The sequence below is a fragment of the Ovis canadensis genome, chromosome 3, assembly GCF_042477335.2.
Source record: "Ovis canadensis isolate MfBH-ARS-UI-01 breed Bighorn chromosome 3, ARS-UI_OviCan_v2, whole genome shotgun sequence".
Lineage (NCBI taxonomy): Eukaryota > Metazoa > Chordata > Mammalia > Artiodactyla > Bovidae > Ovis > Ovis canadensis.
This window is the reverse complement of record NC_091247.1, coordinates 171820830-171846149: the sequence shown is the minus strand read 5'-3', so window position 1 is coordinate 171846149 and position 25320 is coordinate 171820830. Positions and strand designations below refer to the sequence as shown.

At 37.7% G+C, this 25320-nt stretch overlaps 1 protein-coding gene across 1 annotated transcript in view; it reads left to right on the top strand.

Moving 5' to 3' along the window:
* CDK17 (cyclin dependent kinase 17) overlaps positions 1 to 25320 on the top strand; it is a 109521-nt gene that overhangs the window by 52502 nt on the left and 31699 nt on the right. Inside the window, exons 2-4 of the mRNA XM_069585104.1 lie at positions 13935 to 14081; positions 19278 to 19442; positions 23094 to 23227. Of these exons, the coding sequence (XP_069441205.1) occupies positions 13964 to 14081; positions 19278 to 19442; positions 23094 to 23227 (417 nt within the window). The 5' untranslated portion in view covers positions 13935 to 13963. The remainder of the gene's footprint in view (positions 1 to 13934; positions 14082 to 19277; positions 19443 to 23093; positions 23228 to 25320) is intronic.

The window sequence follows — 25320 nt, the reverse complement described above, 5'->3', positions numbered from 1 at the left end:
AGATCTTCTTTAATACTTGGCTCAAGCAATAACAAAAAAACATTGCTGTCTTTTTAAACCTCCCAACAGATGCTGGTGTAGGCACACCTGGCAGTCCAAAAGGGCCTTAAGCGTGTCTACATCTGTGTCAGTCTGCCAAGGAGTTTGCCAGACTGACCAAAATCTGCAGCCTCCATTTTTTGTGTGTCAAAGGTCCCCACTGTCTTCCCTGGCACCAGCCAGCTGCTCTAGGAATGCAGGTTGCATTGCAGCCGTCTCTGTCATTGGAACCAGGCTGAGGAGTGAGCAGTGTTGACTGGTTGGCACATGTGGTTCTCCTGTCAGGATCAGCAGCTTGTCCCTTTAGCAGGCACTCCCCTGGTGGTTACATGGGTTCAGTCAAGTGACAGAGGTCTGAGATAGTTGGTTCTGGTCCTTTTCTCCCTTTGCTGGTAGGTTTTGCTGGGGTGGGGTGGGAGCAACCCCAAGAGCTTCCTGCAATGATATTTTGCATCTGAAGTGTCACAGTATTATATTGTCCCTCTAATGTGTGTTTGTGAGTAGACAAAAGTCTTTGGTAGGTGTCTTTTTCTTTTTTTCCTGGTTTGTGTGTTTGACTGCTCATACTTTCAAATGAAAAGACTCAGTCTCATATTTGAACACATAAAAGATTAAGATACTTAAGTGGTGGGAAAAACCCATAGGCATGACTGAAATTTTATTTCAGTGGTCTGTCAATCTTTTGTACAAAACTTCGTGTTTTATACAAATAAGAAATTTTTATATCTAGTGAAAAATCTTCATTTTTAGTTATTCCTCTAAGTGTAGCTAGCCCAGGTGTCCTAGAAAGTGGTAGATATTTATTGTGATTTAATTATTGAGGAAAAACTATTAGAAAATTTGCTTACTGTCCACTCAGTGAATTTATTTCATTTACATGTTTAATATAAAACCACAGTGACTGAAGAAAATGTTATAAAGAAGTAAATAAAGCTCTCTTGGAGAAGTCATATTAACTACTAGATATTTTGGAAAGATTAACAACAGCAGGGCTAAGTGAAAAAGTATTAGTTTGTCACTTCAATTTTGCATTAAAATTTTTTTTAAACAAATTTTATTTTTTGGCCTCACTGTGTGCCATATAGGATCCTAGTTCCCTGATCAGGGATCAAACCCATGCCCCCTGCCTTGGAAGCAGAGTCGTAGCCACTGGACTACCATGGAAGTCCCTCAGTCTTGGATTTTAATCCAAACTTTAAAATGCTTAATTTGTTCTGTATGTAAATTTAGCTTCTTTACCTAAAAGAAAGTCATAGCATTTTAAAAACAATTTTTAGCTTTTTCCTTGACTTTAACTACAGTTACTAGTAAGAAATTGTTTTAAGAATATTTCAAAGATATAAGCAGAGAATTGCCTCTCAAATCTTTTAATTAGGAAAAGTTTGGTTTAAAAGGTAAATTTGAGTACAAATTCTCTTTTTTATTGGAAATACCAAAAGGGCCACAAAATGACAGCATTTTTATGGGTAAATACTCATAGTGAAGGACCTAATTGTGAGTTTTTATAGCTTTATATAGCTTAAAAACAGTAGCAACAGTAAAAAAGAAAGAAGTGGTTTCCCATTCCTATGGCAAAACTCAGTTGGTATTCCAGAATGGTTATCTGTATATTCTGTAAGTAAATGGAATATGGGCATACCTCAGAGTTCCTGTAGATTTGGTTCCAGACACTGCATTAAAGTGAGCCACACAGATTTTTTTCCCCCAGTGTATATAAAACTTATATTTACCCTATACTGTAGTCTTGTAAGCGTGCAATAGCATTATGTCTAAAAAATGAGTATGTACACCATAATTTAAAAGTACTGCTAAAAAATGCTATTAACCTGAGCCTTCAGTGAATTGTAATCTTTTTGCTGGAGGATGTCTGTTGACTGATGAGGGTTGTGGTTCTTAAAGGTTGGGGTGGCTGTGGCAAGTTTTTACTGTAACAACTGATGTGTCATGCTGGGGTCCAGCCCCGGTGGATCCAGGGAATTCGAAGCGGGGACGGCGTTGGCAAGGAAAAAACTTATTTATTTATTAATATAAGATTAGATTAGGAAGAAATAGTGTAGGAAAATTAAGTGGAGAAAAGAGGCTGAATAACTTGGTTTACGTGGAAAGCCAATAAAGTTCCAGACAAGGAGCATGCACCATCTACGTTAGTCCATTTGAATATCGGAGAGTGCCCTGCCTTGGGCTCTCTCTCTTACGGATCTTAGAAGCCGGGACAAGTAAGTAGATATGGTGAGCCTCCACGCCCCAGATGGGAATTCAGCCTGAAATTAGAGTAAAGAGGAGACATGGGGGAAACCAGTCCTTCCAATGACTGGCCCGGCCTCTATTGTCTAGAAAAGGCCTTTCATACCTTTTTGATTGTACATAGAGATCAATGGGTAATACGAAGTTATGCAGCGTTAGCAGCCCAGACTCTTATCAAAACCAGGCTTTTCTCTTTGCATACCTAATTTTATACACAAGTCTTAGGTGATTTACATCATCTTCTGGCCAAAAGGGCCAATTAACATTTTACAGCCTTTTTTCTGATAAGGGTTTGTCAACCAGAAGACTTACTTGTGGTGTTCTTCTCAAAGTCTGGTGCCACTCTCAGAAAACACTAAATAAAGTTACATTCTTACATAGCAAAGATACAGCAATTTATAACAAGTAAAAGGAGTACAGTGATTTATAACAAAGGAAAGTAATTAACTCAAAAGTCTAGTGTTGCTAACATCAGAACTATTATATATCTTTTTCCATATCCCGTTTACATTGATTAACATCCTCCCAGGTGCCTAAAAGATAAAGAATATGGAGGTCTGGCAGCAATCATTAAGTCAACAGTGAAAACCCATCACCAATATGATTTTTAGCTCTTTGGAAAAGGCTCTGTATCTTTAAGATGCTTTAAGCTTTGTGCCTCTCGCGGTTGGGGGACTGTAAGCAATTCACAAGCTGTAAGAGGTCCAGGGGAACCTGTTAGGCAAGCTAGAGAGTGATCAGAGGGGGTTTAACTGAAACATCCCTTTCAAATGCAGAAGACTAAAGCCCTGAGTTAACTTTTTCCAGAGAGTGTCAGAAAAGTAGAAAAATACAATAAGGCAGGCAGATTCTTATTTTTTTGGGTACATGCTCAGGAAATACCAGGGGGAAAACCTGAGGTCTGATAAGCCTTGTCATCAGAGCTCTGCTGCATGACCTTGTCACGGGTGGAATTCCTCACGCTGGCTCCTGGCAGTGTCAATTGGTTCTTCCTTTCATGACCTATTTCTCCATAGAATACAATGCTGTATGATAGCATTATTCCCACAGTAGAACTTCTTTCAAGATTGAACTCAGTCCTCTCAGACTCTTCTGCTCTTTTATCAACTAAGTTTATGTGGTATTCAGAATCATTTGTTGTTATTTCAACAATCTTCATAGCATCTTCACCAGGAGAAGATTTCTCTCAAGACCACTTTCTTTGCTCATCTTTAAGAAGCAGCTCCTCAACTGTTAAATCTTTTTATCGTGAGATTGCAGCAGTTCAGTCATATCTTTAGATTCCATTTTAATCCTACTTCCTGCTATTTCTATCAAATCTGCAGTTTCTTCCTCCACTGAAGTCTTCGACCTCCTCAGAGTCATCCATGAAGATTGGAATCAACTTCTGCCAGACCTCCTGTTAATATCTTGCCTTCTTCACATGAATCAAGAATGTCTTTAATGATATCTGGAATGATGAATCCTTTCCTGAAGGTTTTAAATTTATTTTGTCTAGATCCATCAAGGGAATCACTGTGTATAGCAGCTGTAGCTGTATTAAATATATTTAAGACATGAAAATCAAAATTACTCCTTGATCCATGGGCTGCAGAGTGGACGTTGTGTTAGCAGTCACCAAACATTCATCTCATTGTACATCTCCATTAGAGCTCTTGGGTGACCAGATGCATTGTCAGTGAGCAGTAATATGCTGCTGCTAAGTTGCTTCAGTCGTGTATGACTCTGTGCGACCCCAGAGATGGCAGCCCACCAGGCTCCCCCATCCCTGCATCCTCCAGGCAAGAACACTGGAGTGGGTTGCCATTTCCTTCTCCAATGCATGAAAGTGAAAAGTGAAAGTGAAGTTGCTCAGTCGTGTCTGACTCTCTGCGACCCCATGGACTGCAGCCCACCAGGCTCCTCCGTCCATGGGATTTTCCATGGAGTGGGGTGCCATCGCCTTCTCCGGTGATAATATGAAAGGAATTTTTTCTAAGCAGTAGGTCTCAAGAAGAGTAGGCTTAAAATACTCAGGAAACCTGTTGTAAACAGATGTGTTGTCATCCAGACTTTGTTGTTCCTTTTACAGAGCACATGCAGAGTAGTTTTGCATAATTCTTAAGGTCTCTAGGATTTTGGACTGGTAAATGAACATTGATTTCAGCTTAAAGTCACCAGCTGTGCTAGCCCCTAACAAGAGGGTCAGCCTGTTCTTAGAAACTTTGAGGCCAGGCATTGATTTCTCCTCCAGTGAAAATCCTAGATGGCATCTTCTTCCAGTAGAATGCCGTTCTGTCTGCATTGAAAATCTGTTGTGTAGTGTGGCCACCTTCATTAATTATCTTAACTAGATATTCTAAATAACTTGCTACAGCTTCTATAGCAATACTTGCTGCTTTACCTTGTACCTTTCTGGAGATAGCATCTTTTCTTAAACTTCATGAACCAGCCTTTGCTGGAACTTTTCTACAGCTTCCTTACCTTCTTTCACCTTTATAGAATTAGAGAGAGTTAGGGCCTTGCTGTGGAGAAGGCAATGGCACCCCAACTCCAGTACTCTTGCCTAGAAAATCCCATGGATGGAGGAGTCTGGGGTACAGTCCATAGGGTCGCACAGAGTCAGACACGACTGAGCGACTTCACTTTCACTTTTCCCTTTCATACACTGGAGAAGGACATGGCAACCCACTCCAGTGTTCTTGCCTGGAGAATCCCAGGGATGGGGAGCCTGGTGGGCTGCCGTCTGTGGGGTCGCACAGAGTCAGACACAACTGCAGCAACTTAGCAGCAGCAGCAGTAGCAGCAGGGCCTTGCTGTGATCTAGGCTTTAGCTTAAGGGAATGTGGCTGGCTTGATCTTCCATCCAGCCTACTAAAACTTTCTCCATATCAGAAGTAAGACTGTTTTGATATCCTTTTTTTTTCTTCTTACTATGTATGTTTACTGAAGTATAGTTGACTTACAATATTTCAAGTGTACAGCAAGGTGATTTCAGTTATACACATATATTATTTTTGAGATTTTTTTCATTATAGGTTATTATAAGACATTGACTATAGTTCCCTGTGCTGTACAGTAAACCTTTGTTGCTTGTTGCATATTTATTTTTTTTTAAATTAGAAATCCAGCATTCCATTCATACTAAGTCAAAGAAATCAAAATGTCATAAATTTTTCAGTTAGGCAAAAATTCATACATTTTTAAAGACATATATATATATCAGCAGAGACATTACTTTGCCAACAGAGGTCCATCTAGTCAAGGATATGGTTTTCCCAGTGGTCATGTATGGATGCGAGAGCTGAACTGTGAAGAAAGCTGAGCACTGAAGAATTGATGCTTTTGAACTGTGGTGTTGGAGAAGACTCTTGAGAGTCCCTTGGGCTGCAAGGAGATCCAACCAGTCCATTCTAAAGGGGATCGGTCCTGGGCGTTCTTTGAAGCTGAAACTCCAGTACTTGGGCCACCTCATGCGAAGAGTTGACTCATTGGAAAAGACTGATGCTGGGAGGGATTGGGGGCAGGAGAAGGGGATGACAGAGGATGAGATGGCTGAATGGCATCACCAACTCGATGGATGTGAGTCTGAGTGAACTCTGGGAGTTGGTGATGGACAGGGAGGCCTGGCGTGCTGCAATTCATGGGGTTGCAAAGAGTCGGACATGACTGAGCGACTGAACTAACTAAACAATTACAATAATACATCAAAAATCACTGATCACAGGTTACTACAACAAATATACTACCAATGAAAAAGTTTGAAATATTGTGAGAATTACCAAAATGGGACACAGAGACACAAAGTGAGCAAATTCCATTGGAAAATGGTACCAATAGACTTGCAGGTTGCTGCAAACCTTCCATTAATGTAAAAACAAAACAAAACCCACATTATCTGTTGTGCAGTGAAACAGAGTGCAATGAAAGAAGGTATGCCTGTAGTTATATTTTCAGGATTTAAAAGAAAAAAATAACCTGAAGAGTTTTCTTAATTGTACAGCAGGCAATCCCAGATCAAATTTAGACTCCGGTGATAAAGTAAGCCAACACATTACATATTTTAAGCACTTGTAGTTGGAAAGTGATTTTTCAACATTTTCATCTGCTTGTGTGTATTTGGCGGAGGAAGGGAAAGAGGCACGGCTTATATGAAGTCATTCTGAGTATCATTTATTGCCCTTTTACCTTTAAATTTTTTAAATTAATTGATTTTTAATTAAAGGATAATTGCTTTATAGAATTTTGTTGTTTTCTGTCAAACCTCAACATGAATCAGTCACAGGTATACATATGTCCTTTCCTTCTTGAACCTCCCTTCCATTTTCTTCCCCATCCTACCCCTCTAGGTTGATAGAGAGCCCCTGTTTGAGTTCCCTGAGACATACAGCAAATTCCCATTGGCTATCTATTCTACATATGGTAATATAAGTTTCCATGTTACTCTCCCCATACATCTCACCCTCTCCTCCCTTCTCTCCATGTCCATAAGTCTGTTCTCTGTCTGTTTCTCCACTGCTGCCCTGCAAGTAAATTCTTCAGTACCATCTTTCTAGAGTTTGTATTTATGCATTAGTATAGGTTATTTCTCTCTCTCTTTCTGACTGACTTCACTCTGTGTAATAGGCTCTAGCTTCATCCACCTCATCAGAACTGACTCGAATGTGTTCCTTTTTATGGCTGAGTAATATTCCATTGTGTATGTGTACCACAGTTTCTTCATCCATTCAGCTGTCAGTGGACGCCTGGGTTGCTTCCATGTTCTAGCTATTGTAGATAGTGCTGCAATGAACATTGGGGTACATGTGTCTTCTTCAGCCTTGCTTTCCTCAGGGTATATGCCTAGAAGTGGGATTGCTGGGTCATACGGTGGTTTTATTCCTAGTTTTTTAACGAATCTCCATACTGTCTTCCATAGTGGTTGTATCAATTTACATCCCCACCAACAGTGCAAGAGGGTTCCCTTTTCTTCACACCCTCTCCAACATTTATTGTTTGTAGACTTTTTGATAATGGCCTTTCTGACCGGTGGAGGTGTTAACTCATTGTAGTTTTGATTTGCATCTCTCTAATAATGAGTGATACTGAGCATCTTCTCATGTATTTGTTCTCTTCTTTGGAGAAATGTTTGTTTAGGTCTTTTTCCCACTTTCTGATTGGGTTGTTTTTCTCATACTGAGTTGTATAAGTTACTTATATATTTTGGAAATTAATCCTTTGTCCATTGTTTCATTTACTGTTATTTTCTCCCATTCTGAGGGTTGTCTTTTCACCCTGCTTATAGTTTCCTTTGCTGTGCAAAAGCGTTTAAGTTAATCAGGTCCCAGTTGTGTCAGTTCAGTCCCTCAGTCATGTCCAACTCTTTGTGACCCAATGGACTGCAGCACGCCAGGCTTCCCTGTCCCTGTCCGCTTGTTTATTTACCTTTAAAATTTTGATCTAGCTATGGCAAAAAACTGGAGATCTTTTTGACAGCTAGAAAGGCATAAAAGTTGTTATGGATTATACATGCACACATATATTTGAATGGAATATAAATGTATTTATGTATTTGTATATTTGTGTTAAGTGCTGTGAGTGAAAAAAAGAAAGGAATAGATGGGGTCAGGAAAGAGCCCTCTAAAGAGTATCAGTAATACTTAGGCTGAAATTTGATTTTTAAAATACTTGTTCATTAACAGTAATAATTTCAATAACAGTTTGAAAATAATTGTTCTCTCTGTAGATGGGTCTTAAAAATATTAAAACCAAACAGTTGCGGAGTTTTTATTTAGGGTTTATTTTAAATCACAGCACATTTACTTCTAAGGTAAAAATAGTTTTTTCAGTGGCATGAATTAAATATAAAACTAAATATTCAAGCATTCACTCTAAATCACATTCTTACCATATCTTAATCTTCATAAAAGTGATGGTGTAATGATGCTAAAGCTGAAACTCCAATACTTGGAAAAGACCCTGATGCTGGGAGGGATTGGGTGCAGGAGGAGAAGGGGATGACAGAGGATGAGATGGCTGGATGGCAAAACCGACTCGATGGACATGAGTTTAAGTGAACTCCGGGAGTTGGTGATGGACAGGGAGGCCTGGTGTGCTGCAATTCATGGGGTTGCAAAGAGTTGGACACAACTGAGCGACTGAACTGAAATGAAAGATCCTCACAGTTCCAAATAAAAGTTTTTGCCAAAACAGAAAAAATGTTTTATCCCATTTCTTAAGAGTTTTGGTTTTAAGAAATCAGTAATTTAGCCCTGCTTTATTATAATATAGTAGTTAATGTAAATAGTAATTTTTACTTCACGAAAAGTGTTTTATTGTGGCATTGTATGTATTTTTGTCATCAGGCTAATGGGAAAAAAGTTGGTATGCACAACTCAACTTAGAGATAATTAGAAATGTTGGTAAATCTTTAATTTGGGAGTATTTTTCTTTAATAATGATCTAGGCAGTGTTGATGACATTCTTTAACATCCGTGTTTACTGATCATTGTGACTTAATTAAAAGGTTATGGTTACAGCATGGAAGATAAAAATAGGACCTTTTTGAGGTTGTGATGTGTTTTATTATGAAGTGTCTTTTCTCTTAATAATATGAATTGGAAATGTCTTTCTTAATCCTGACAGATTAGAAAATACATATAAAGTTCTTCTATAGACTAGAATTTTCTCCCCTCTTGATGGAAATGCCTACTATTCTAAGTTATAAACACAGAGTTTCTCTTACTATTTTGTTCAAAAAGCATTGTATGAAGAAAAAGTTAAGGCTTATGTGATTTTCCTCCATCCCCCTTTTTGGTACCCACTTAAAACTACCAAAATTTACTTAAAACTCTATATTGGCAGTATCCCAAGAGAAATACAATGCAAGCACCATACTGGATTTTTAAAGTATTTTGCAGGCATATTCAGTTAGTAGAATTAGTTTTTGATATACATTTTATTTAACTAAATATATCTAGAATTGTAAAAAATCATTATGCATATAACGATTTTTTTTCACATTCTTTTAAACTACTAAGCCTTTAAAATCCAGTGTGTATTTTTTACTTATAGTACAAGGGAGTTTGGATTGTCTACTTTTCAAATGGTCAGAATGGATTGTTTCTGTGTTATGTGAATTAATTCCATAATAACACATCTGTTATAATTTTTTTTAATCTTTATTGTCATCTAAAATAAGAGGCAGGTACATGGTCAGCAAATTTTCAGAAATGGTGTGTAAGATTCTCAAGTGGTAATGTTTGTATAATTAGACATTAGTAACCATGTGACTGGAAAAGGCGATGGCACCCCACTCCAGTACTCTTGTCTGGAAAATCCCATGGATGGAGGAGCCTGGTGGGCTGCAGTCCATGGGGTCACTAAGAGTCGGACACGACTGAGTGACTTCACTTTCATGCATTGGAGAAGGAAATGGCAACCCACTCCAGTGTTCTTGCCTGGAGAATCCCAGGGACAGCGGAGACTGGTGGGCTGCCGTCTATGGGGTTGCGCAGAGTCAGACATGACTGAAGTGACTTAGCGACTTAGCAACCATGTGACTGTGTTTGAGAAAATTGGAGTCAAAATGTTGGTAATTGTGAGCGAGTAGCTCTTAGGGCTTTTTGTTTGGATACGCAGATTTCTTGAAGGAGTATGTGTTGATGGTTCCTAGGATACTCTCATGCTTGATAATTTGCAAAAGGGCATAGAGATTTTTAAAAAGCTGTTAAGCATATGATTATGTTTTATTAGAGGGAAAAAATACTTAAGATTAAAGTCAGCAAAGGGGAAAGGGTGTGTAGGGCAGAGTCCAAGAGAAACGAGGTATGAATTTCAGTTATTCTCTCCTAGTGGAGTTGCATGACAGTGCTTCATTCTTCCCATTGTCTTGTGTGACAACGTGTCAGAGTGGTGCTAACCAGGGAAGCTTACCTGAATCTTGGTGTGCAGAGGTATTTTTAGGGGTCAATTACATAAGCGTGGAAGTACCTACATGGCTGTCTTTAGTTACTCAGTCTCCAGCTTCCCTTATTCTTTCTCTCCCTAGAGGTCAAACTGACAGGCATGCAAAGATAGGGATTTACCATAATTTACATTGTTAATGTAAATTATTGGGTGTGGCCCAAGATTTCAGGTATACAAAGAAATTTATCAGGCAGGATATTGCAGGAGTCAGAGGTTATCTTCCAGGAGCTAGTCTTAAGTGATCCCTCTTTGGAATGTGCAGAGTTTGACCCCCCCCCCCCTCCCAAACTTGCAGAATTAGCCCATTATTGCACAGGGTGATTCTGGAGCTTTAGAAAGGAAGGGTGTGTCTCTAGTATAAATTCCTAAAGAAACTAAAGGGTAGATGAGATTGGCAATAGCTCAATTCACCTTAGATACTATTGTTTTTTAAACAAATAGCGTGGATTACTGACCCTCAGGGTAGAGCTAAATGAAGACTGACTTTGAAAAGTAAAGAATCTAACATTTAGGACAGCTCTATAGTTACAGATTTCTTAATTGGAATCAATCTTTGAGTTTACTGACTGCCTCCTATAAATTCACCTTGTTTGTTAAAATATATATTATCTCCATCTAATCTGTATCTGAACTTCCATTACTGTCTATTATGAGAGGAATTAGTATCAAACCAAGGCTCCTTGGAAGAAAAGTTATGACCAACCTAGATAGCATATTGAAAAGCAGAGACATTACTTTGCCAACAAAGGTCCATCTAGTGAAGGCTATGGTTTTTCCAGTGGTCATGTATGGATGCGAGAGTTGGACTGTGAAGAAAGCTGAGCGCCGAAGAATTGATGCTTTTGAACTGTGGTGTTGGCGAAGACTCTTGAGAGTCCCTTGGACTGCGAGGAGATCCAACCAGTCCATTCTAAAGGAGATCAGTCCTGGGTGTTCTTTGGAAGGAATGATGCTAAAGCTGAAGCTCCAGTACTTTGGCCACCTCATGCGAAGTGTTGACTCATTGGAAAAGACTGATGCTGGCAGGGATTGGGGACAGGAGGAGAAGGGGATGACAGAGGATGAGATGGCTGGATGGCATCACCGACTCGATGGGCGTGGGTTTGAGTGAACTCTGGGAGATGGTGATGAACAGGGAGGCCTGGCGTGCTGCGATTCATGGGGTTGCAAAGAGTCGGACACGACTGAGCGACTGAACTGAACTGAAGGCTCCTTATCAAGGGCTTCCCTCGTAGCTCAGTTGGCAAAGAATCTGCCTGCAATGTAGGAGACCCTGGTTCAATTCCTGGGTTGGGAAGATTCCCTGGAGAAGGAAATGGCAACCCACTCCAGTATTCTTGCCTGGAGAATCCCACGGACAGAGTAGCCTGGCAGGCTATAGTTCATAGGGTCGCAAGGGTCAGACAGGAGTTAGCAACTAAACCACCACTAAGGCTCCTTATTAGACTAGGGAAAAAGTATACTTTGAAGGCATTGTAGAGCTTCTGAGTCAGTCAAGACTTCAGGAGTAAAGATTCGAGAGAGAGAGAGATACTCTGTGCTGGGTTTCCTCTTGAAATATTTTCTGCCTCTTAAGCTCTTTGGGATAAGAAGATAAAATTGAGCAGTGTATGAGAGGTGAGCAAAATATGACTTGAGGGAGTTGAGTGGAGCTTTCAGTAGATTTTGTTGTTACTTTTGTCCTGGGTTTGCAGCTGGCATTGTTTGAAAGGCCACACTGTCGGAGTGGAAACAAAAGTAGGCCAGTCTTTACTGTATCTGAACCTCAGTCTCAAACCAGCTGTGTTCCTAATTGGACTGAGGTGGTCTGCTGTTACTCTGGAAGAGCAGGTGGAAAAAAACTAAATCCTTTCTCGAAGAAGAAAACATCATCCAGAGCTTCTACATTTTTTCCTAAGTATTTTCATGTAGTTATTCGCATACAATGTGTAGTATTCTGTGTAGTATTCTGTAAAAAAATTACTATGCATGCAGTAGGACCAACAGAAGAAAACCAGCAGTCGAAACAGGTTATACAGATTATTCATAGGTTATGTAATTCTGGAGCTATAGCAAGAGCTTTAAAGTACTGTAACTAACCTAGTCATGAAAACAGACAGCATGGTGAAGAAGTTCACTGGAGAACTTGAATCTATAGAAAGGAATCAATTAAGAATAAAGGACTGAAAATAGAGTAGCTGAAATTAAGAACCCAATAGATCAGTTTAACTGTAGTTTAGACACAGCTGAAAAGAGGATTAGTCAACTGGAAGATAGTAGAAAATATTCAGCAACAGTAATTTATCTTTAAGAATGTAAAACAGAATTGGTGAAACATAATATTACTTACAAATTTGTATTTGATACCCCCCCAGCCTTTGAGCAGACAAAAATTATTCATTATAAATACCTTATGTAGCTTGTTTAGCACACTCAGCTACTTGGAGTGAAGTCCTGCAATGAAAAAGTAAGCAAAATACTTAACCAATTCAGAATAGATATCCAGAGCTAGATGGTTAAACAGGTATTTTAACATATTAGTGTTAGAAGATTCTTACTTTTAGTTCGGGTAATGGTTTTAATATGCTTGGTAATCTGGTAAACTGGTTTAATTGCTAAGTCATGGCCGACTCTTGTGACCCTATGGCTACCCTCTTGTAGCCTGCCAGGCTCTTCTGTCCATGGGATTCTCCAGGCAAGAATACTGGAGTGGGTTGCCATTTCCTTCTCCAACAGTTAAGACTGTAAATTAGGAAAGAAGTTATGGGTAAATAATTGAGGACTTGATTTTGGCAACCAGTACCTTGTTTAATCATATCTAAGACTCCACTATGAATTGTACCATTGGTATATGTACTACTAAGAAAAGAGAAAGCTGTCAGTTGTAGCTGACATTGCATTAATGTGATACGTCTTGATTTCAGAGATGTTAAAATGTGGGGGAAAAGGTAAATGATAATCTTAGTTTTAAATCTCAGTTATGTCATTGTTTGTTTTCAGTCAAGGAACTTCTTTGGGCCTATTTGCTTATTTGTGAAATTGGGATAGTATAGTCTACTCTTTAGAATTAGGAAGGCTAAATGAATTAAAAGATACGAATAGTCTTATGGAGTAGGCATTTTGAAACCTGTTAATTAGACTTTCATTTTTTTCTTTCTAAAATTTGGCATTGTTATGATAGTAGGAAGAGACTCCTGACAACTGATGGGATGGGGTGAGGGAACAGAACCCCAGTATATTGGCTAAATAAGAACTTAAGAAAATTTCTGCTGGTGCTGTTTAATAAATTGTCAGACTTCATTCTTTATTCTCTCCCTGCTTCATTGCTTTCACCTGTCTTATCTCCTCAGTTGTGTCTAAAGATATCACTGATTCCAATACGATGATTGATATTTATAATGATGGAACTAACACATCAAAATAATAATATATTTTCACTGAAGTGGCTTTTAAAGAGTTCATTTTAGGAAAATTTCTAATCCTTCTAAGTTTAATTGTGATGCTTAAAATCTGTCTTTAGTTTTGTAGAATTCTTGCTCTTCTGGTGATGCTATATACATATGGCATTAATCAAAATGAATGGATATTTTTAAGGAAGAGGCTAGATTTTGTGCTGTTTGATGCACATGAGAATTCTTACTTTATACGTATTTTGAAGATTCCCAGTAAACCCAGAAAAACATTGTTCTTGAGCAGTAAGATATTCATAGCTTTACTCTTGTGTTCATTCTGTTCTGTTCTTTCAGGATTTTTCAAGTCACATTCAGTTGATAGGATGAAAAAATTTAAGAGAAGGCTATCCCTCACGCTTCGAGGAAGCCAGACTATTGATGAATCATTGTCTGAACTGGCTGAGCAAATGACTATTGAAGAAAACAGCAGCAAAGATAATGGTAAGTATTTGGGTGAGTGGGGTGGGAAGGAGAGATGCTTCTCCCTTGAATTGCTTTATAAATCCAATGTATGTTTACTTTCCTGGTTAGTTCCTAATAGCTTCCTTTTGTTTATTTCTTTGCCCCCTTCCCTAGTTTAGTAACTTTCACTGGCTTACTGGAATGTTCCATTCTTAAACATTGTTACTCTACCTGGTCTCTAACACTGATGAATTCTATATCCTGTTTATCTTTCCATTTTTCAGTGGTTCTTGAATAACAATACTTCGTAATGTCCTAGATAAGTACCTACTTTTAAATTAACATTTAAATATTTTTGTTATAATTAAAGTTACTACAGCTTAGAAGTGCAGAGTAAGTTTGTGAAATTCCGGGGAATTCCCTGGCTGTCCAGTGGTTCAGACTTAGCACTTTCACTGCCAAGGTCTCGGGTTCCATCCCTGGTCAGGGAACTAAGATCCCACATGCTGCGTGGTGTGTCCAGGAAAAAAAGTTGGTGAAATTTCTGTTTGAGACCTCATCACAGATTTATAACATTATGTATGCATATTGACTGTCCACACAGACCACAAGGTTTTTCACATGACTGAATCGTACTATTTTCTTATTTTATATTGACCAAAGAATCTATCCATAGTATTGAGAGCTCTTATAGTAAGATAGGCATATAATATTCCACAAGTTTGGCAGTTCTCTTTATAGTGTAGTTAGTACACAGATGTTAATTTAAAATAAAAAGGATTTGTTAAATTGAATGCATTATAATGCAAAATCCTGATGAAATTATAGAATAAGGCTACATATTCAAAACTGAAATAGCCCTAGGGATGTCATAATAATAAGGAAGGAGCGTACAGGAGTGGCTGCCCGTGTGTCATAATGTGCAGATTCTCTGGAAAGCCTTCCGTGCCTCTGCCTGAAACTTTCCTGTTAGAGATTTGTGGCAGTGGGTGGAATCATGAATTTCTGTACCCCCTCTGGCTGAAATGTAAATATCCTTGTGAGAGAGGGAAAGATAAAATGAAAAGCACTCTGGATGTTAAGTTAAAAGTTATGGATTGGAATTTGAAATATACATTTATATACTTAATAGTTGCATGACTCTGGGTAAGTAATTTATCGTACCCAAGCTTCAGTTTATACTGTTTTCTTCAGAGTGTAGTTACTTTACTCAAGGTTATCTGGCTCATAATACAGAAACATAGATGAGTTGGGTAGAAAATTTAATAATTTGGGTATAATTTACTTACATGTAGGAGGGAAATATCTTACATTTGAGATTTGAATCAAATCTCAAAGCTGATATTATTATGTCTTCTACTCCTCTTGCCAGGAGAAAAATCCTTAAATCTCTCTGATCTCCTTGAATTCTTGATATTAATTAAGCCCTGTATGTTCATTCTTGGCCTCCATGAGTATTGCTAGCTATCTGCCAGTGATACTCAGAAGTAAAGTAGGCACAGAATACTCTTCATGGATGGTTTCTAGGACACATTCTTGATAGGAATTTGACTGCAAGACAAAATAAATCTTCTTTTAAAAAAAAGTGTGAGTCAAAGAAAATGTAGATACTTTTTGGAGAGTTAATTATTTTTGATTCATGACATATTTTCTGGAATACTTTGGTATTAACTGTCTTAAAACATGCTTAATTTATAGTGAATGGTGAAATATTTTAAAAAATTTTGAAGTAAAATAGTTTATTAAAATTTACTTTTATTCTAATAGTAATATTAAAATTAGTAAAGAAGAGAAAAATAGAAACTACTCAGTTTCCTCTGTAAATTTCTGGAATTACTTGAAGTAATACTTGAAGGTGTCATAATAGACATTGATTCCTCTTCAGTTGCAGAGATTGCTGGTAGCATAGGCTATCTCTGAATTATAATCTGTTATTGTTTATTCCCTGTGTATAAAGAACATGGGACAGTTTTCACAAAGATTCAGTATCTTTTTGGTCATCTATCAAAGCTTGATAGCTGGTTCCAACATACTCTTTCTTAATGGAATTTATCTTAGAGGGTAAAAAGCTCCTAAGATCAGTAACACATACCGTCTATCTGAGTATGGTTTAACAAACGAGAAGAGAGAGACTGTACTTTTAAAATGATCTCCTCACATGCTATATAACCAGTTTGTGAAACAAGTGGTCTTTGTCTAACCATATAGAGGCAATGCTAACTTGAGGAGGAAGAATATAGTTTATAAATTTCCTAAGTAAACTACCTTTGAACCAGTTTTTGATCTCTTGTCTCTTATTCAGTCACTTGTACCAACAGAATACTCTCACTCTTGCATTATATGTAGGCAAGTGACTCGTGCATACCCTAGAATAAAGCGAATGAGTGAGTTCACATAAATGGAGATACTACTATAAAAATCTTAGAAGAATTATGATGCATATGATAACTTTAGCATAATGCCTTAAAGATTTCCACTACTTTTAAAGATATAGAATATTATTATCCTCCTGAACTGTCTAGTTAATTGCTGTCATAATCTTGAAATATTTGAGTAATTGACCTCATCTAGTCCCATGACTCAGCTACTGTGTACATGCTGACTACACCTAAATTTGTCTCTCTAGTCAGGATTTTTGTCTGGATTTTTAGATTCATTTCCAAATGCTTATTTGGCTTCTTCACATAGATGTTTAATAAGAATCTTAAACTTAATGTGACCAGACCACAAATCCTGATTTCCTTCCCCCCAAATCATCCTCTTCTCCAGCTTTCCTCTCTTAACCTAAATCACTTAAAGCTAAAAATCCAGGAATTATTCTTGATTCTTTTCTCTCTTTTAGTTTTCTGTTCTCCATTTCTCCCCTCCTCTACCATTGTAGTTTCCTATATATTTACTACATACACAGCTTTCAAAAACTATTAATGATAGTCATTTGTATACTAGTAAGTTGAGCTTTTGAACTGTGGTGTTGGAGAAGACTCTTGAGAGTCCCTTGGACTTCAAGGAAATCCAGCCAGTCCATTCTGAAGGAGATCAGCCCTGGGATTTCTTTGGAAGGAATGATGCTAAAGCTGAAACTCCAGTACTTTGGCCACCTCATGCGAAGAATTGACTCATTGGAAAAGACTCTGATGCTGGGAGGGATTGAGGGCAGGAGAAGAAGGGGATGACAGAGGATGAGATGGCTGGATGGTATCACTGACTCGATGGACATGAATCTGAGTGAACTCCGGGAGTTGGTGATGGACAGGGAGGCCTGGCGTGCTGCGATTCATGGGGTCACAGAGAGTCGGACACGACTGAGCGACTGAACTGAAGTGAAATACGTTTTTGCCGCCATTCATTATTAAGTCATTGTTCATTTTGCTCTGCTTAAGTTAGGATCCCCAGTCTTTGATCAGCTAGCTACCGTCAGGGAATGTACATCCAGGCATGGGCCTGGACCGATGTTCGGCATTACTAGTAATGCACTTCCCCTACCTCTGATGCTGCTGGTGCTGCTAAGTCGCTTCAGTCGTGTCCGACTCTGTGCGACCCCAGAGACGGCAGCCCACCAGGCTCCCCCGTCCCTGGGATTCTCCAGGCAAGAACACTGAAGTGGGTTGCCATTTCCTTCTCCAATGCATGAAAGTGAAAAGTGAAAGTGAAGTCGCTCAGTCGTGTCCGACTCTTAGTGACCCCATGGACTGCAGCCTACCAGGCTCCTCCGTCCGTAGGATTTTCTAGGCAAGAGTACTGGAGTGGGGTGCCATTGCCTTCCACGCCCCTACCTCTAGTCTGGTGTTTTATCCAGAGTAGATGACCTAGGCCTGTGGGGTCCTTGAGGATTGTTTTGTCCCATCCTCCATCTCTCTCCCTCCCTTCAGACAGCCATTATTAGTAGAGGCAGAGACCAAGTGGCCTTCTTGGCTCATTTTTCCCAAGCGCATGCCTTGGTCTTGTTCTGTGGTTCTGAGCTACCTGCTCTTTTTAAGTGTTATATTTTTGTAATGTTTCTGCATGGTTATAGGTCTGTGATTTTTTTTTTTCTTTTTAAATTATTGAAAAATTCTAGATTGGGGGTAATTTCAGAACGTCTATATTGATACGTACTTAAGTACTTCTGTTTTATTTACTAACTTGACGTACTTTTTTGAATGTCTAGCAAACAGGGATATAGTTATTTCAGGCCAGGATTATGTCTTTTATATTCTGCTGCTGCTGCTAAGGTTGCTTCAGTCATGTCCAACTCTGCGACCCCAGAGACGGCAGCCCACCAGGCTCCCTCATCCCTGGGATTCTCCAGGCAAGGACACTGGAGTGGGTTGCCATTTCCTTCTCCAATGCATGAAAGTGAAAAGTGAAAGTGAAGTTACTCAGTCGTGTCCTACTCTTAGCGACCCCATGGACTGCAGCCTACCAGGCTCCTCCGTCCACGGGACTTTCCAGGCAAGAGTACTGGAGTGGGTGCCATTGCCTTCTCTGCTTTTATATCCTACAGCATTCCTAATCATAAGGCATATATGAGGTAGTCAGTAGATGTTAGGAGAATTATGGAAACAATTTTGAGATGTATTAAACAGATCAGAAACCTGTGGGCTATACTAGTAGCTTTGTGATTGCTCACCACTTTCAATTGTATTAAAAATAGAGGGGTGGGACTCAGGAGAGGGGGGACATATATATATATACACGAGCACACACACACACACACACACACTTATGGCTGACTCATATTGTATGGCAGAAACCAATATAACATTATAAAGCAACTGTCCTCCATTTGAGGCTTCCTTTGTAGCTCAGTCGGTCAAGAATTTGCCTGCAGTGCAGGAGACCTGGGTTCAATCCCTGGGTTGGGAAGATCCCCTGGAGAAGGAAATGGCAACCCACTCCAGTATCCTTGCCTGGAAAATCTCACGGACAGAGGAGCCTGGTGGGCTGCAGTCCATGGGGTCGCAAAGAGTCAGGCACAACTGAGCAACTAACACTTACTTAACCTCCAATTAAAAAGTAAATTTTTAAAAGTAGATCTTTAAGTTACTGAATCAGTTCCAAATAGTATTTTCTGTAAGTATTTTTTGTAGAAATTATTTTAATTCTAGTACTTTATATGCATAGCCAAGGAAATGAAGTTAAATGTAATGATCTCTATCATAATCTCGTGTTTCCTTTTTTGCCTTCTCAATCCTTCTCCTGTCATCCTGGATCTTGGCTATTAATGGAATGATTTTTGGATACTGTGAACTGCAGAGCCTATCGTGAAGAATGGCAGGCCTCCAACCTCGCACAGTATGCACTCCTTCCTCCACCAGTACACAGGGTCCTTTAAGAAGCCCCCATTGCGGAGACCACATAGCGTTATTGGAGGAAGCCTTGGTTCCTTCATGGCAATGCCCAGAAATGGAAGCAGATTAGGTAATGTATCTGTTTTTGTTTTTTTTTTTCTGACTGTGGGTTATGTCCATAGCTTGGTTTCCCCTGTATGCTAGTCTGCCCACCTTTATTATCTAGTTTTTTCTTGTAAGGTAACAATCAAGGGAATAGGAGAGAGAGCAGAAAACTGGAAGGTTCTGGAGAGGCGGTAGTGCTGACACTAAGGAGGAGTAATGTTTGAAAACCTGTTCACCGGAAAGAAAATGGAGCCCGGAAGAGGCAGATGGGAAATTTCAAGATGGATAGCAGTTTGACATGGTGCTTAATTTGGGGTCATACCTCAGTAACTCTAGATTATCACTTTTTGATAGCTAAGTTCAATAATTAGTATATATGATTATTACCTGAGTTGTTATTCTTGTCTCTGTGTCATTTTAAATATCTAAGAAAAATATATGTCTGCAAGTTTCTGTTTATTTCTCTGGTCTTTTTTTTAATGCTTTCTTATCATGTTTTGTTTTTTAAATAATTTTAAATTATTTTATAGGCTTATGACATAATTATATTTACTGAAGTTTCTGAAGGTTTTATTCTGCTTCTTTCTTTATCTACTTAATCTTGCCATGGTATCAACCCACAGATTATTTTCTTATGTGTTCTGTTAATTTTGGGAGGATGAGCTTGTCTACAGAGGTTTTTGTCTGTGTCTCAGACTGGTTCATGAGAGATGATTGTTAAAATTTCAGAAATTTTGCAAGCTGATTGTTAATCATAGCCATTATTAAACTTAAATTATATAAACTTACAATTAAGTAAATCAAATTAAAAACATAGGTAATAAATAGCCAAAATCATTATTTCCTAATTATTGTACTACAGTTAACTGTCGCCTACGCTTTGGGGGATATTTCCCCTGTATTTGTACACTCAAAAATACTAATGTCATGGTATTCGTATTACCCAACTAGGTGTTCAGTGATACCATACTAGTAGCTTGAGGTTTGGCCACAAAGGGAGTATTTACCCTCACAGAAATTGGAAAACACTTCAGATCAGGGCTTAATTTATTAGTTTTCTTGATTGTCTAGACTAGGGGTTGGCAAACTTTTTCTATAAAGGTTCAGCCAGTAAAAATTTTTTCAAATTTTGTGGGCCATATATGGTCCATTGCATAATCTTTTTAAAATAATCCAAAAGGATGCCAAAACCATTTTTAGCTCAGGGCCATACAAAAACAGGTCATATATGCTGATCCTTGGTCTAAACTTAAAGTGATGTTGAAAATGTTAGTAATGCAGATTAAATTTGAAAGTGGGTTATGTCTGTCTGTAGCTCTTAACATTGTGAATTACACAAAAATTGAGCCATTTGAGAAGTAATTTCTTAAGTAAGTTCTTCTATTACTTAAGAATTACTACCTGATTCAGAAAAGAAGTTGCTCATACTGGTGATGAATGAAGTCTTGATATAAGGCTTCATTGCTTCACTCTTTCTTTATTGATGGAAGTGAAAATACCAACTGGTATTCATGTTAGGACTAGCTTGTTAGTGACATGAGGTGTTTCTTGGTTGAGTCAGATGCTACCAAGTATTTACTCATAGTCTGAAATTGATAAAACTCCTTTGTAGTCTTCATGTGGGAGAGCAGATTTCTGTTCTTAAGTCTACCTTTTACTGAAGATGTAGCTCTTCTGAGACTCACCTGCCTTTCTACAGAAAGCTCTCATTTTCAAGTGGGACACCCAAGGTTTCATCCTTTATTTCAGTGTGGTGGCTAAATCCAAGCACAGTCTTACCAAGAAACCCCTCCCAAGAAAGTGACAGTCAATTTTTGCATAACAACTTTGGACCTTCAGTTCTCTCTTTGTCTCTGCTTCCTGGGTATTAAGCATGCAGTCAGGCAAACTCAGCTATACATTTTAAAGTATATTCAACATTTTCTTGAGGAAGATTTGTGGATTTTCAGAGGACATGATTAAATTACCTTTAACATGTATAAAGAATGGTAGAAAAGAATGCTTGGTCTCAGATGTCTTAAATATCATCAGATTAGAAATCAGTCACCCAGTACATTGACTTCTACTGCCAAATTAATTTTTTGTTCAGTATAAAATTTCTCCAGAAATATGTCATTAAACTATATTCTTAAATTACATATTGGTCTATTAAAAACCATTATTTTTGCAGTTTCTTATAGTGTGAATAAGAATTTTCTCAACGTGTTACCAATACAAAATACAGAAATGTATGAAACCTAAGACTGATTTGATGAGACCCTTGAGTTCAGTTTTTTTGTTAAATAGTTCTCATATTTTTGTAAGTAAATAACTAGAAGTTCAAATTTGTAGTTTTGAAGTACTTATTTATTTTACATGGTGATATTTCATACAACATTTCATTTGAAAGAAAAGGTCCAGTTGTCTGGTCCATCCTTTGATTTTTTCCTTTTCTTTTTTAGTAAGTGTTTAAATGAGTGGAGTATTTGTTGAGTTACTTACTAAACAAATTTAGTTCGGTTCTAGGAATAGAAAAGTGAATAAGTCAGATTCTGCCCCCAGGGGATCTCATAGCTTGATATAAAATCACATGAACCAAAAACTGCTCTTCAACACAGTTGGTGTGCTAGGTGTGGGCACAGTGTTAATTTGTGTCTGAGAGTAGAAAAGGCCTGATATGACATATGAGCATACTGTTGAAGAAGGGATTCACCACATTGATAAAATGAAGAAATAATCTCTTACAGATAAGAAAAAACAAAAAACTTGCTAAAGCACTTAGGTATGGAAGAACATGATACTTTTGGGGGAATGAATAATTCTGTGGAGAGGACCCATGCAAAGAGATGTGTTTGAGATCTAACATTTGTTTCTGGTGGGCTACTCTTGCTAGATGAATTAGAAGGTGATTGACAAATGTAAATATAAGAGCAGGTATAAAAGTGTACAAGTTTATTTTTAATATTCCCCAAAGGAATTAATCTCCCTACCCTCTACTCCCATTTAACTTTTACTCCTATTTAAAAAAAGTCATAATTTACCTTGCATTGTAAGTGAAATGTTTTTGCCCCCAGTAGATTTTGTGGTGCTGTTTTTGTAGTTAAACAAAATGAGCACTCAGTGAATACTTTTTGTGTTTTTTTAACACTTGGGGAAGGGGAGCTACATTAGTAACTGTAAAACAGAGTTTTAAAAGACTATGCAAAAAAACCAGTTCATCTTGATTTGACCCAATGGCACATTATTAAATGGAAGGAATATTAAACTAAATAAAAGATCAGGTTTCTATTTTGGCTCTGCCTCTAAGCTCTGTGACCTTTGAAAGTCATTTAACCTTTCAAGATCTCAGTTTCTAGATCTGGAAAATAAGAGAACTGACGAAATAATCGTCAAGTGTTATTTTCAATCTCTAATTTTATTAACTCTTGGTAATAACTTGAATGTTAGTTTTAAAAAATAACTTTTTATAATCTTAGAGCATAAGAGGATTTATTACTACTGTATTAGGACATTTGTCATAAATATGCAGTTTTTATTAACTGCACATCTGTGGTACCCAGAATGTAAAAGACCTTTTATGCTATGATTTTTGGCCGTTGGCTGTCTACATCTTACATGTAGAGATAATAAATTATGTGATTCTGTAGAATTTAATACATCTCTTCTAAGATAAATAATATTTCATTTTCTGATATAGATATTGTTCATGAAAATCTAAAAATGGGATCAGATGGCGAGAGTGACCAAGCTTCTGGGACATCATCTGATGAAGTCCAGTCACCTACGGGTGTTTGTCTTAGAAATCGTATACATAGGCGGATCTCAATAGAGGTACCTTTTTTAAAAAAAACATAAATATGCCTGTGTTTGTGTGTATAAATACATAAGAATAAATGCCTATTTGAAAATTTTCATGACAGCAATGACACCTGTAAGAAAGTTGTTTCTTTGCATTAATAAAAACTAATCTGTGAATATTTTTTCCTGATTATCTGTTATACCAAGTCACGTATGCAGTATTATACTTAAACATTCTGCAAAATACTATGTAGAGTCTTTGTAAGGGAAATTTGAATTTTCAAAAGTTTCAGAAATCCAAGACGATACATTAGGGAAAGTCGACCTTTTAGAAAATATTTTAATTAATATTTTTGAGATTCATTTAGGTACTTCAGATTTTATACATATTTTCAGATTTCAAAAAGTATACAAAAAATAAGCACCAGCTTTTTTTCCTTGGTGTATATTATGAATATGGATATCACTTCCTTTTTTGGTGTATTATACCTACTAATCTCTGTAGCACATGTAAGTTATTTCTCCATGTAAAAGAATGAAAAGCTCATTTCCTTCTCTTTGTCAATGTTGTGTATAACCTTGAGGACAGAAGTTGATTATGAATATTATTATTTACATATATATACTATAGATTAAAAATAATTTTCTCTAGAAAATTGAGCACGTTTTGAAATAAGAGTGTTGTTATTTTCTTCAGTCCTGTTGAGGTATTGATGAATAGGGTATTTGCCCTCTTGGTTGATTGCATTTTTGCTGATAAAAGATTGCTTCTGAATCAGTTATGCAAAACAATACCAGTTTTTAAATGGTAAAATACCATCTTCAGCTCTTGAAATCAACTTGATATCCGTTCGTTATTGTTTTGTCACTCAGTCGTGTCCGACTCTGTGACTCCATGGACTGCAGCATGCCAAGCTTCCCTGTCCTTCACTATCTCCTGGAGCTCACTCAAACTCATGATAACTGCTCATATCACTGTATAAATTACATCACAATAGTAATAAAAATATTTATTTCTCTTCACCATATGTATGATTTTCTTTATTATAGGTTTAAAAGTTTTATTTAATACTAGGATCTATATCTGGACTTTCTTACTCATCTATTGAGGTGTATTCTCCCCCAGAGGTGACACACTAGATAAATTTTAAATGTTTTGTTCCAAGAATAATCTTACTTTGATTTGTTTAGAGTTATGTAAAATATAAAACTAACTTGGGAGAATTATTATTTTCTCATCAGTTGAGACCATGATATATTTCGATACTTAAGCCATATATTTCTCAATAAATCTGTGTATAATTTCTGTATATCTCAATTTTATCTCCTGACTTGTTTATTATTAATAGCAGGGATTTATTTTTATAGGATTTATGTTTCTTGGTGTGATAATATAGGCAAGATCTCTGTTTCTCTCAGTTCACATAATTAAATGAAATAGAAATACCTTTTACTTGTTTCCACTGACATAGCAATAATAAAATATTTCAATTATCTCACTGTGTGCACACAAAGTCATGCAGTAGCCACATGATTAGTTATTCAAACCAACCCCATTTTATAGTAGACTTTGCCTATTCCTACTATATGGTATTTCCAGTAGTCATGTATGGATGTGAGAGTTGGACTGTGAAGAAGGCAGAGCACAGAAGAATTGATGCTTTTGAACTGTGGTATTGGAGAAGACTCTTGAGAGTCCCTTGGACTGCAAGGAGATCCAACCAGTCCATCCTAAAGGAAATCAGTGTTGAATTGGAAGGACTGATGCTGAAGCTGAAACTCCAATACTTTGGCCACCTGATGTGAAGAGCTGACTCATTTGAAAAGACCCTGATGCTGGGAAAGATTGAGGGCAGGAAGAGAAGGGGATGACAGAGGATGAGATGGTTGGATGGCATCACTGATTCAATGGACATGAGTTTGGGTAGACTCTGGCAGTTGGTGATAGATAGGGAGGCCTGGTGTGCTGCAATTCATGGGGTCACAAAGAGTCAGATACGATTGAGCAACTGAACTGAACTATATGGTATGCTGTTCATGGGGTTCTCTTGGCAAGAATACTGGAGTGGTTTGCCATTTCCTCCAGTAGACCTTGTTTTGCCACAACTCTTTACATAACCTCTCTG